Here is a 14,457-nt window from a genome sequence, read left to right as displayed (position 1 = left end):
TGGCTCTTCGATTCCAATTTCTCATATTGGTTTCACTAGAATTCCCACTACTAGTAAAAACAGTTCACTTCTTTTAAGCAATGTTTTACATGCTCCTGCCATAACACGGAATCTGTTAAGTATTTCAAGATTTACTACAGATAATAACATTGTGCTGTTTTTTGATGCTCATACATGTCTCGTTTTGGACAAGACTACGGGCCAAGTACTTCTTCGGGGCTCTCCTAAGAATGGTCTATATCATCTTGATCTGTCTCAGGCCGCTTATAACAGTCACAGATCAAGGACCTCTCCAACATTACCTACTGCTCTGACTTGTGCACAGAACTCCATCAACTCTGCCTACAGTGAAGCTCAGGCATGGCATCATAGATTAGGCCACCCCTCTTTACAAATCTTGCGTACTGTATTGTCTCAAATAAAGTGTAGCACCAAATGTACCAATTTACCTTTTTGTCAAGCTTGTCAACTTGGTAAACTTCATAGTATGTCTTTTACTAGTTCAGTTCCAAAAACTAGATTTCCATTTGATCTTGTTCACTCAGATGTATGGGGCCCTTCCTTTTACAGTTCAATAAATGGATATAAGTACTATGTTAGCTTCATTGATGACTTCTCTAAATTCACATGGATTTTTCCCTTAACAACCAAGTCTGAAGTTACTAACATTTTCATTCAGTTCAATACATATGTTGAAAGACAGTTTGGCACTAAAATTAAAGCTTTGCAGACAGACTGGGGTGGTGAGTACAGGCCTCTTCAATCCATTCTCAGCAATCTTGGAATTGTTTTTAGGCACCCTTGCCCACATACTCATCAACAACAAGGCCGAGCAGAGAGAAAGCATCGCCACGTTGTCGATATGGGCCTCACTTTACTAGCTCAAGCTGACATGCCTCTCAAGTTCTGGTGGCATGCTTTTCAATCAGCTGTTTACACCATCAACAGGCTCCCAACACCCGTGCTTCAGCTGAGAACACCTTTTGAGGTACTATTTCATCAAAAACCTGATTACTCATTTCTCAAGGCCTTTGGTTGTGGCTGTTATCCTCTCTTACGCCCTTATCAGCCCCATAAACTTTCCTTTAGGACTGCTCAATGTCTTCTTCTTGGTTACAGTCCTTGTCACAAAGGCTATCAATGTCTACACCCTTCTGGCCGAATATACATTGCTCGAACTGTTAAGTTTGATGAACAATCTTTCCCTTATCAGTCTTTGTTTCCCTCAACTTCTCAGCCTAATAAACCACAAAATACACCTTCCACTACTGCCTATACAGTCCCTGTCATGCCATCAATATCTCCTATTCCCACCTCTTCACCTTTACCATCACCTGCCCCTTTACCTACCCCTCCTGATACAGCCATACCTCAAACTGAAACCACCATAATATCTAGCCTTCATGAACCCCCCTTACCCGTCATTCCAGTATCAAACACACAAACAGCCTTTCCACTCTCAAATATCCCCTCCACCACAAATCAACACCCCATGACCACACGATCAAAGGCTGGTATACACAAACCAAAGGCATTCTCAGCTATCTCTTCAGTAAATTTAGAACCTCAAAACCTCAAAGCAGCTCTTGCAGATTCCTTATGGTTCGATGCAATGAAGTGTGAAATCAAGGCTCTTAGTGACAATAAAACTTGGACATTGGTTCCCCCCTCACAAGATATGAAGATACTTGACTGCAAATGGGTTCATCGGGTGAAGTATAAGGCTGATGGCACTGTCAACAGATACAAATCCAGACTGGTTGCCAAAGGGTTCCAACAAACTCCTGGATTAGACTACTTCGAAACATACAGTCCAGTGATCAAACCCTCTACTATAAGGGTAATGTTCTCTCTTGCCGCCTCTCACAACTGGCCTATCCAACAAATAGACATAAACAACGCCTTTTTAAATGGGGACCTTAAAGAGAGTGTTTTTATGGCTCAACCTCCGGGGTTTAAAGACAGTGAGCATCCCACTTATGTTTGCAAGTTGCACAAGGCTATCTACGGTTTAAAACAGGCTTCGCGGGCATGGTTTGATAAGTTGAAATTTTTTCTTCTCCAATGGGGTTTTCTCAATTCCAAGGCTGATACATCACTGTTCTACATTAACAAAAATGGAAAGCTTACACTTCTTTTGATATATGTAGACGACATACTTTTAACAGGGGAGGATTCTATCTATATCAACCAAGTTATTTCCATTCTTCATCATCAATTTGCTCTCAAGAACCTTGGCCCAGTCCACTACTTTCTCGGGTTCGAAGTCACTAGGAATTCTGGCGGCATGTTCCTCACTCAAGCAAAATATGTTACTGATCTTCTTCACAAGACAAACATGCTTCATGCCTCTCCCACTCCCACTCCAATGTGTCCAAGTCACAAACTGTCTGTTACTGTTGGCGAACCTCTTGATAATCCAACTCTGTACCGAAGTGTTATAGGAGCACTCCAGTATCTCACTCACACAAGGCCTGATATCTCATTCGCTGTTAACAAACTATCTCAGTTTCTCAAGGCTCCCACCATGGATCACTGGTCAGCTTGTAAAAGACTTCTTCGATATTTAGTTGGCACAATCGACCACGGTCTCTACTTCACATCATCTAACAGTCTTAGTCTTGTTGCTTACACTGATGCTGACTGGGCAGGCTCTGTTGATGATCGACGCTCCACTTCCGGCTACTGCATTTACTTAGGAGGTAACTTAATTTCATGGAGCTCACGAAAACAATCTGTTGTCGCCCGTTCCAGCACGGAGTCCGAATATCGAGCAATAGCTCTTGCCACTACTGAACTCATCTGGCTTCAATCTTTGTTTACAGAACTTGGCCTGCCTCTTTCTTCATGTCCAGTTCTTTGGAGTGATAATCTTGGTGCTACATCTCTGGCTTCGAATCCTGTATTCCATGCGCGTACGAAGCACATAGAAGTTGACCTCCATTTCATTCGAGACAGAGTTCTTGCTCGTCAACTTGATATTCGCCACATCTCTGCTACTCATCAAGTTGCTGACATTCTCACTAAACCACTCCCTATTACTCAGTTTCAAGATTTTCGGTCCAAGTTAGCACTTAGACAACCAAGTGTAACTTGAGGGGGGGTGTTAGAGTATATTCTGTTATAGTGGTCAGTGAGTTTGTTATGCCTTAGCTGTATTTTTATCATTCTGTTATTCTTACTGTTACTAACCAAAAATGGTTAGTTAGTTTGTAACTATCGTGGCATTCAGCTATATAAAAAGGCAAAGGCTCTCAATTCTTTCATTGGAGCCATTTTCTCAATCTTTACACTTTCTCTCTCTGCTCAATTTGTTATCTCTTACAGGTTGGCAATAAACTGCAGCTGAAAGAAGAAGCTTCTTATCAGCATTAGAAGCTTTCCACTCACGAAAGAGATTGGTCAGGTTTCTCATGTCGTTTTTTGTTTTTGGATAAACCCAAGCAAGCTCAAGACCATCAAAGCCATATTCTTCAGCAAAAGCTATGGTTGATTTAATAAACTTGCCGCGTTTCTCAGCGCTCCTTGCCATTGCAGAAATAGCGATGGTGGGATCATCGGACTTAGTATTCTTTGGTTTTGGACCTCCAATGGATACGATAGCTTTCTTATGTTTCTCATGAACACACTAAACGAAAGTCTTCATATCTTGCTCAAGTTCTGGTGGGATAATCAGCTCGCCAGTCTCTCCTTGAACCTGAAGAAAGGCATAGTAGAGGTGAGTGAAGAATGGTATGGGGTCGTTTTGAGGTGGGAAGGATTTTTCGGTGGAAGCCACCCAGTAACCAATCTGGAACTTTGCAAGTGCCATTATTACTGTTACACAAGAAAAACAACCATAGTTAATTAATATATAATAAAAACAAAATTCAACTAAAAAAACTAAAAAGAACATGTTATAAATAATCATTGTTAATACGTACTACTTTATCAGATCTCGTACTGTTTTAAAAAGCATGTGTAAGGACTGTTCATGTATTATATATATATGTATGTATGTACTAGCTAGTACATATATATATTAATAGAGTTATAGCTTGTAAAATGATATTTAGACTCACCTACAGCTTGTAAAATGATATAATGCTTTTTTCTTTGGTGTGCATGTTGTTCACTTGACTATCTCATGCTATTAATAGAGTTGTTCTTTTCACTCATTATGCTGATGGATTAATGATCTTCACCTAACATTAATTGTCCGCACTCAATTTCTATGTTAATCGGAGCCTTATATATATACTAGATACAATCAAAATGCTCCTTAATTTTATTTATAAAATATATTAATTATTTTTATTAAATTTATATTAATGTCATATAAATTTTAAATAAATATCTCATTTTAATTAAATAAATTATTTATTTTTGTTTAAGTTTATGTTTGTTCTACTTTTTGAATTTGGGAGGGACAACAAAAAATTATATTATATACGTGGATTTTCAAATTTAGTTTCTTGCTCTTTTTAAAAAAAAATAATTTGTTTCTAATTCACAGTAAATTATATTATATGTTTAATACGATATTATTCTAATAGGTGAGTTTAAGTTTAATTAAATTTTATTTAAGTTATAAAATATATGATTTTATTATTTTTAAATAATTATCATTATAAAATATCTAAAAAATATCATATTTTAATTTGTTTAATTATTTATTATTTTTAAATAATTATCATTGTAAAATATCTCAAAAATATCTTATTTTAATTTTTTTCAATGATTTATTTGATTTAAGTTTAAGTGTTTACAAAATACCATTAAATGTAAGAATATTCAGTTAAATATAAGAATATTTCGTTAAAGTTAACACTAAAAAAATAAAAAACTGTTAAAAGAGATATACACTAAGTAGAAACAACGTACATGCTTAGTTTTAAAATTGTTTATAATTTTAATGAAAATTGGTTCACTGTTTTAAAAAGTATATATAATACAATAAATTATAGTTCTATAGTATATATAAATACTTATACTAATAATCTCTACATATATGACATTTAAACACAACAATGACATATATATATTTACATGGCTACATGACATATATATAAAAATACAATAATATTAAAAAAGAAATTAATAATAAAAATAAAATAAGAATAGAAAAAGTCACAGTGTAGATAATAATATATAAGCAATAACTATTTTTAATTTCTAATGTATCTCACAATGTCATTTGGTGAATTTGATGAAGTAAAGAGCTACAATCATCACTTGATAAAAAATAAACAATCACATAAATTTATAAGATAAAAAAATGATATGTATGCATTTATTATTTTTAAATAAATATGATTTAATTAATTAATAAATAATCATAAACTATCTTAAAATTATCATATTTTAATTAATTAATTAATTAATTTTTGTTTAAGTTTATGCTTGTTCTAGTTTTTTAATTTGGCAATGACAACAAAATATTATATATTATATGTTTAATATAATATTAAGTTTAATTAAATTTTATTTAAGTTATAAAATATATGGTTTTATTATTTTTAAATAATTATCATTGTAAAATATCTCAAAAATATCATATTTTAATTAATTAATTAATTTTATTTTATTTAAGTTTAAGTCATGTTTACAATTTACAGTTAAATATAATAATATTCTGTTAAGTATAAGAATATTCCATTGAAGTTAATAGAAAAAAAAACCGTTCAAACTAATTTTTTTAGTTATCTACACACATTTTATATATATATTTATATAAAATATATATTTATATATATATACTACTATTACTACTAAAGATTGCACATGCATGGGGCAATATATAGCTAAACAAAAAATGTTTGTTATCTATGTTAGAATTATGGGAAAATTGTATAGTGTGGTGCTAGTGTAGCCTCTCTATCAATAGTGACATCTCTATTTTCTCAAGGAGATACACTATAATCTAATTTTTTTTAAATGATAGTGTATATTATAGTCATAGTAGTTATCTTTATTAATTTTTTTAAATAATTATGAATATTTTACAATAATACATTATCGCTATCATAATATTAATATGGTGTGTAAGAGATGCGCATGAGTTTTGATAGTATACCTTATTATTCTACATATGAAATGTTGAAACTAATACTATTCAATAATTGTATGATTCATCTCTCCCATGCATGGCCAGGTATAATAATGCATATAAGTCATCAATTGAATTCTATTGCTATTTGCACTACTAATACTGTCTCTCAATTTGTCTTAATTTGTGTGCGTACATGAGTTGCCACATGTGATAATGATATATGTTGTCAATAAATAGTATAATGATATATGTATGGTACATATAAATGTTGTGTATTGTCATCTAGATGAATGCCATGTGATAGATTAATTATCTCCACCTAACATTAGTAGTCGACATGTAGGTAGTTATTAATTTCTCTTCCGGGTCTAAATCACTCAGTAATTTTATTAAAATCTATTCACACCAAGAAATTTTGTTGGTTTTAGTGTTAGTTTCTTTCATACCGTTCGAATAGAGGTAGAAGGATCTCTTTTATGAGAACATACCCCTTCTGTTAGTGTTTGATAGTTTGTTTTATGCTTTTTGAGAACATGTGAAAGTAATTAGTTATATTCATCATCCCTCTACAATTGTTATTTATTTAAAACATCATAAATGACCCAAAAATTGGTATAAACTATTGTATTAAAAAACAACATATTGACTCTTAATAAAAAAATTAATTATTATTTTAACAATAAAAAATTTTAATAAAAAACATTTCATTTTTTTTTAAAATAAAATATTTTAACAAAATATAAACATAAATAATTTGAAGTTAAAAAAAATAGAATCAAAATCATTATAAAATTAACAGGGTTAAATTTTCATGCTTCAAAAATTAAAATACGTTACAATCGATAAACTATTTAGTACATAAGTGATATATAAAATCCTTTGGAGGTATACTAAAAAAATTATAGATACATATTGTTGATGCCGTTTTTCATTAATAAAAGATTGAAGAAATATCTGATAGCAAAGAACTGTTTGGAGAAAAGATTTCACATGGTTTATTGGTTAGTTCATGAGTCAATCTTTAGACTAAGAACTTGCAAAGCTTAAGTTTCTGAGGTTACAATTTTGCAATATTTTGGTATGTTCCAGTTGTGTCGTGTCTTTATATAATGAATTTCAAACCCTAATTATTATAGGCAGTTGTTGATTCTTAGTCCTCTTTAATGAGAGTAAATTACCTTATTTTTCCTAATTACATGTTAACAACATGGTTTATACATATGAGAGCTACAAAAAGGCTCTAGCATGTGAAATGTTACTTGATCTCTCGTGCTCATCATGTAAATTTCCCTACTAGAGTTATCAAGTAGCTTTGTGTGGTACTGGCCGAAGGGTTACGCTTGCATAAATTACAACTATGTCTTGGAAAAAAGCATAAGGTGTTACGGAACGTACCTCCACTTCCCCGTGCCCTTAGTCGACAAGCACCCTTCCCGTGCCCTATCTTTTGATATTTCAAATTGTTAGTTGTACTTAGTCGATAAGCACTCTTCCCGCGCCCTTTAAGATAGGTGGGCGGGCACGCTTGTGTTTATGGTCATGAGTTTTTTTTTTTTCAAATCTTACTAAGATTTGAGTGATTATTTTTGTTAAGGAATTCGAGATATCATTACTTCAGCGCGCGAATAACTTGGATGCATGTTGATGAAACTCAAGGAGCAAGTCAGTCTCCACTCTAACTAGATCACGATTAGTATTAGTTGTCTACTTAAGGATCAAAATAGCCGCATGACAAACTACCCGCTGTGGCCTAAGTAATTCATTCTGAGAATTATGTGTGTAAAGATGGTCATGCGCTCCTGAGAATGCCTCATGTAAGAGTTGTCAAAAAACACGAGTAACACTTACTATTTCTTAATAATTAATAAGGATATATAGGTTTATTTTATTAAAATATTATATTTAATAATAATTAATGATAAAAAATGATGAAAAATAAAAAACCATAGCAGCACACAATTAATGATTACCAACACGTTTGATTACTAATGTTAGGTGAAGATAATTAATCTATCCACATGCATTGAAGGGAAATAATACAATAACTTTTCACAAAAGAAAATTACAATAATTAATCCATCCACATACCATGACCACACATGTCATCCATCCAACTCATGCACAACATAAATAGTAGATCATAAATAGATCTATTTATGGCAAGGCATCTACACTTTGAAAATGTTCCAAATGCCCACATTAGTAATAAGAAACAGAACTAGTCGGTGCCTTATCGGATCAAAATACACATAAATTAGGTAAATAATATAAAAATAACAAAAAACTGAAATAATTACAAAAAAGTCAAGTTTTAGTGATCAACACCTAATTTGAACAATAAAATTATCTTTTAATCATTCGAAAACGTTCAAAAATGTTGGAAAAAATCTTGAAAATCACCCATACATTCAAAACACATTATACCCAATCAATATATCCTCATTTTTTCCCTAAAACTTCAAAATAAATCAATATATATGTATATTTACATGAGTTATAGCCTAAATATGGAAGAAAAAAAAAACAAAACAGAAACGTGAAAAGAGCACTAACCATGGCTGGGGAAGAAGGGTTGCGTCACTCTTCTCGGGTCTTTACCAAAGTGGAAGAAATTACAAGAATGAGTAAGGCTGGGTCGAGGGCCCGTATGTAGGGTAATGGCTTTCTCCGCGGTTCCTTAAAGAAAACCGCAAAAAAAGGTACCCTTTTCTCCGTGGTTTTCTCCGCGGAGAAAATTGTACTTTCCAAATAATTCTCTGCGATTTTCTTTATAAACCGTAATTATGTATCAATTTTTTCTCGCTTCGTGTTTCAGACTCATTTGAACCTTTTCTCAGCGTTTTTCATTTAATGCTAGGAAAAAAATACAAAGAAAGTCTATATTTGTAGTAGTGTTAATTGATTGTAATGAAAAAAAAACCAGTAAACATGAATTGATTCAAATGCATTTTATTTATTAATCATGATTATGATAGCTTTTATTTTTGTTTGGTCTTAAGTGAATAGAAATAATATTTTTACTGAAATTTTGGATTATTGGTTGGCTTTCCTGAATATTACATAAGCATGCTATTCATAATATTTTGAGGCTTAAATTGTTGGTGTTGGCTTAATTTATTTGTGTTGGTTGTTTTAGGTTTTTAGTTTGGTTATTTTTTATCTTGTGTTCTTTACTCGAGGGCGAGTAAATGGTAAGTTAGAGGGAGTTTGATAAACAAGTCTATTGTGTCTTTTTAGATAATGTTTTAGTTAATTAGAGTTATTTTATTCTATTTTACGTGTGTTTTGTTTACTTTTAAGTTTTGAAAGACTTGTGATACTGTGGAACGTGAAGAGGTAAAAAATCGACATAAATACAAAATTTAGACAGAATATGGAAGATCTCTTCCTTGTCTTACACAAAAATTGCTTCACACTAGTATGTTGAGTTATGTAAATCACTACTGCAAGAGAAAATTAGTTATGGTCTCGGATTCATATAGTTTTATTGTTTGGTTGAAGATTAATATTATTTGTAATTCTAGTAGTGATAAACCCTTCTCCTATAGTACCTCTTATTCTTGCACCTCTGCCTGCTCCTCCTCTGTCTACAATAATTATGGGGTTATATTTATCTTTTTTGAAAATCTTTGGTTGAACATGATAATAGATTTAGACAGAAAAAGCTAAAATGATAATGTTCTTGAATTATGATCTAAGGAAATACTCGAAATAAAATGTTGTCTCAAGTACGTAATTTACAATACAAATAAGTTCTGAAAAGAATTCTGATAAAAAGCACATTATTGGTACAACTAAAGTTCGACGGGTTGTGAAACAGTGAAAGGAAAGCCGAAGTTAGGTATATATGCCATGCAATTTATACTTTGAGTAAAGAGAGAGAGAGAGAGAGTTAAAATTTGATATACCTTTCTTATTATATACATTTAACGACGAAAACAAAAAGTTAAAGCGTATAAAATAAAATTAAGATGCATATAGATATAAATATGTGTATATAATTCAACTAAAATCCTATTGCATAATTCAACTAAATACTGGAAATAAACAATTAAGTTCAAAGGTTACACACATCCACACTCTCTCTCTCTCTCTCTCTCTATATATATATATAATAAGGTTAGAGTGTTGTTTACATCTTTTATTTTTATATTTTTTATCGTCTTGGTGGGTATTTTTCTTTCAACTTTGTGATAGTTTTATCATATATAGAGTCATGGCAATGTGATGATTATATTATGATCACATAAAATTATGACATATCATAGTTCTATAAAGTTGATTTATTTGATGACCTTACTTATTTATTTCAATTAAAAATTCAGTTTCTAATAAGCAGATTTCTGAATTATATATATCTCAATTTGATACAGTTCCAATTTATTTAAAATTGTTAACGAATTCTTCTCTTTTGCTATTGTATAATATATAAATATATCTATATTTAATATTACAGGGAGACTACCACTATATAGCCTGGGATTGCTGAAGAGCTCAACTCCTGCTTTTGGTAAAAAGTTCTCAGCTAATAATCTTTTTTTTTTTAACTGTTTCTCTACTTAATCCCAACGACACAAATATATTTATAAATTATAACTATAAATGGGCACAGTAGTATATATAAATACACAACACATTAATTGGATTTTAATTCAACATAGAAAATAAATTACCTTGAAATAATTCTCTTTTATTTCTCTCTCTAGCTATCATCCCATTTATTATAGCTAATTCTTTTGCTATACTGATGATTTGAATAAGAGAAAACTATACATATGGAGAGCAATTCTACTGAAGTTTCTAAAGATGAGAAGGGCACAAGCTACATCTTAGAGCTTCACAATGCGGTAAAGTCCGGAGGCAAAAACAAGCTACTCGGCCGCTTAAGTTCAAATCATCCAATAGTGTTGGAGACCAATAAACATGGTGATACGCCACTGCATGTTGCTGCAAGGTTAGGGAATTTTGAAGCGGTGAAAGACATAGTCGACTGTGAAACTGGAGAGGTGAAAGACTTAGTCGATTTATTTTTATAAATGTGTATATTGTAGTTTTTTTTAGCATCCTGCAAATTTTCATAAAATTCTAAATAGTTTATTGTACTGAAAACTAGGTTTAAACATGTTGCTTTCCACGCGTATATAAAAAATTAGTCCCGCGTGCAATAACATGTTTGAACCTAGTTTTCAGTACTGTAAGCTATTTAGAACTTTCTAAAAATCGTATCAATGCTCTGAATAGCTACAATGATATACACAGTCATAAAAAAATCGCGCTGAAAACTATTCAAAAGTCGATAACACTAAAAACTCCACCGGCAGGACTTAAAGTGAAGCCCTAAAGAATGATTGTCCTATATATATGTACAAACACATTAATTATTTGTGCTTTCAGGCTACGTTGAGAAGCTGTTAGAAAAATATGATGGCGATCTTTTAGAAATGAAAGATGATCATGGATGGACTCCTCTTCACCATGCGGCACACTTTGGCGAGGTGGAAGTGGTGAAAAGATTTTTGCAGAAAAAAGCAACCCTTGCTTTGATTCAAGACAATGAAGGCATGTCCCCTCTTCATATTTCAGCAAGGAGTGGTTCTTTTGGAGCAGTAAAATCATTAATAGCTGAATCCGGAAAATATTCGTACAACATTTGTGAGTTATTGGACAACAACGACCGAACGGCTCTACATGTTGCTGTGGAGAGTAGAAACATATGCTTGGTAAAGGGAATGCTACATTTCAAGGAGTTTAATGATATTTTACATTGGAAAGACAAAGATGGAAATACTTGCTTCCATCTCGCTGTGTTAACTCGAAGTGGAATAATGACATCATCATTTTTATTTTCTCGTCGAGTACTTGACATAGTCGCTATCTTAACTGGGAGTGGAACAGTGACATCATCATTTTTATTATCTGGTCGAGTACTTGACAAATTCGCTCTTAATAGTAAGGGAATGACGGCCACTGATATTGTGCATGATGAAAACTTCAACCGGGTAAGATTTTATCTTCCACTATATAATGACTATATTTATATATTTTACATTTAAGGTGTCCAACACCGTATCACCATATGATTAGTTAGCGATATCTAATATTAGTTATTAAATTAAAATGTATGAAACTCGTTATTGAATTTGCACTAATAGTGGTATGCCATTTAATTGTGTTGAACACACATACTCTTTAAACTCACTAATATCGAAGGTGAAATGCATGTTTATTTTAGTTTTATTTAGAAAATGTATTAATATATTTTTAATTGTTATATAAATTTTAATTAAGTTAACAATGTCGTATATATTATAAAAGAAGTAATTTAAATATATTATAAAAAATTAAGCTAAAACATTGTTTATAGCCTAAAAAATATGATATTTTTACATATAAAAATATGGTGCATTCTAGTTTTAAAGTAATTTTTTTTTTTTTATTAGTTTGAAATTTAGTGTTCACAATAATTTAAATTTTAGTAGTTTTTATATATACTAGATAGAAGCAACATGCAATATGCACGTTTGCTTAGTTTTATTTATACAATTTAGTAATTATTTTTATTAAATTTATATTAATGTCATATAAATTTTGAAATAAATATCCTATTTTAATTAAAAATTTATTTATTTTTGTTTAAATTTATGTTTGGTCTAGTTTTTAAATTTAAGAGTGACAACATAAGATTATATATTATATTTTTAATGTAATATTAAATATTATACTTGAATTTTAAATTTAAGTTTCTTGCTTGTTTTTTTTATAAAAAAAAAACAATTTGTTTCTAATTTACAGTAGATTACATTATATGTTCAATATGATATTATTCTAATAAGTGAGTTTACATTTACTTATATTTTATTTAAGTTATAAAACATATGATTTTATTATTTTTAAATAATTATCATTATAAAATATCTCAAAAATATCATATTTTAATTTGTTTAGTTATTTATTATTTTTAAATAATTATCATTGTAAAATATATAAAAAAAATATTCTATTTTAATTTTTTTAATTATTAATTATTCTTAAATAATTATAATTGTAAAATATCTCAAAAATATCCTATTTTAATTTTTTTAATTATTTATTTTATTTTATTTAAGTTTAAGTATTTACAAACTACTATTAACTATAAGAATATTCTATTAAATATAAGAATATTTCGTTAAAGTTAACATTAAAAAAATAAAAAATCGTTAAAACAAATAATTTCCGTTATCTACACACTTAATATATAAAAGAGATGTTTTGATTTATATATAATATATGGTAATTCTAGTTTTAGAAAAAAAAAATCAATATAATAAAATATTCAAAAACTCCCAATTAAAACTATTATATATGAATCTGAAAAGTTTATTTGATAAAATTTTAATTATTACATAAAAATTTTAAAGCCAACATTACATAATTATTCAATATCATTTCTCATTAGAAAAATTAACAACAAAATAATAATGTTACACCCAGATTTCGAGCCTTGAGAGTTGAGACCTCGAAAGCTGGATTCGTCAGGTGTGAGATCGCAATAGCTAGAATACATGTTCGTAACCTAGGCGCCGAATCTTCAAAGTTGGTGGCAACCTCGAAGATGGGTAACCTCGAAGTCCTTATAAGCTCGAAAGATAGACATCGGAAGGCATCCATTTTTGGGTGACCTCGGATCAAGAGGTCCGAGCTTGACATGAGTGTGAGCTCGAAACAAGGTGGTCTCAGTGATATTTTCCCACCCCGAGCTGGTCTTGGGGAAAATAATATAACTCGTAAGTTACTCAGAGACCTAGACTGGCATGATGCTGATGATGCTGATTGCTGATCTCGAACAGCTTAATAGGTCACTTGAAGAGACGCAGTCTACATTTATTGTTGTAACTTCCCTACAATAAAGGGAAGTTATTTATTAGTCGGTTATACGCCCCCTGGTCTTCAGGGGATGTTTCCTGGTATATAGGAGTTACAGGCTTTAAAGCCATTAAATTTATTAATATACAGAATAACTTCCCGAAATGTGTAGGATAGTATTCTAAGATTTCCTCTATAAATAGAGAGGTCATGTACCATTGTAAGGGATCAAAATTTTGTAATCTTGAGAGAACCTCTGGAGAATTCATTCCTGAAGAATATCCAGAGATTTCCTAAGTCTTAATAAAAAGGACTCGTGGACTAGGCAGAGTTAACTGCTGAACCACGTAAAAAACTCTCTTTGTTTTATTGTGTTATTCTTGCCATAATTATTTACTGTTTACGTGCTCTACATTTTAAGTTGACGAAAAGTGGCGTCAACAGCTTGGTGCTCTCATTGAGAGCCTTGAGCAGTACGATACCTGAACAATTATGGCCACAAATGATCAAAACGTTCCTGAAGAAAACTATCCAAGACGCCCTGGGAAGCAACCAATGGTAAATCCAGAGACTGAAGAGAG

General features: G+C 31.1%; 1 protein-coding gene across 1 annotated transcript; it reads left to right on the top strand.

Moving 5' to 3' along the window:
• Nucleotides 1-10,702: 10,702 nt before the first annotated feature.
• On the top strand, nt 10,703-14,174 carry LOC133783726 (uncharacterized). The gene is made up of 3 exons (XM_062223371.1): nt 10,703-11,037; nt 11,426-12,030; nt 13,505-14,174. The coding sequence occupies exons 2-3, from the start codon at nt 11,473-11,475 to the stop codon at nt 13,523-13,525; spliced, it is 579 nt and encodes a 192-aa protein (XP_062079355.1). The 5' UTR covers nt 10,703-11,037; nt 11,426-11,472; the 3' UTR covers nt 13,526-14,174.
• The last annotated feature ends 283 nt before the right edge of the window (nt 14,175-14,457 follow it).

This window comes from Humulus lupulus, chromosome 6 (assembly GCF_963169125.1).
Source record: "Humulus lupulus chromosome 6, drHumLupu1.1, whole genome shotgun sequence".
In the NCBI taxonomy this organism is placed as follows: Eukaryota; Viridiplantae; Streptophyta; class Magnoliopsida; order Rosales; family Cannabaceae; genus Humulus; species Humulus lupulus.
Note: the sequence above shows the minus strand (reverse complement) of the source record. Positions and strands in the feature narration are given on the sequence as shown.

Excerpts from the sequence above, each read along its gene's own strand:
- LOC133783726 (XM_062223371.1), top strand. The coding sequence starts at position 11,473 with ATGAAAGATGATCATGGATGGACTCCTCTTCACCATGCGGCACACTTT. Across the intron at positions 12,031-13,504 it reads ATGATGAAAACTTCAACCGG|ATTTCGAGCCTTGAGAGTTG; the intron begins GTAAGATTTTAT and ends TGTTACACCCAG.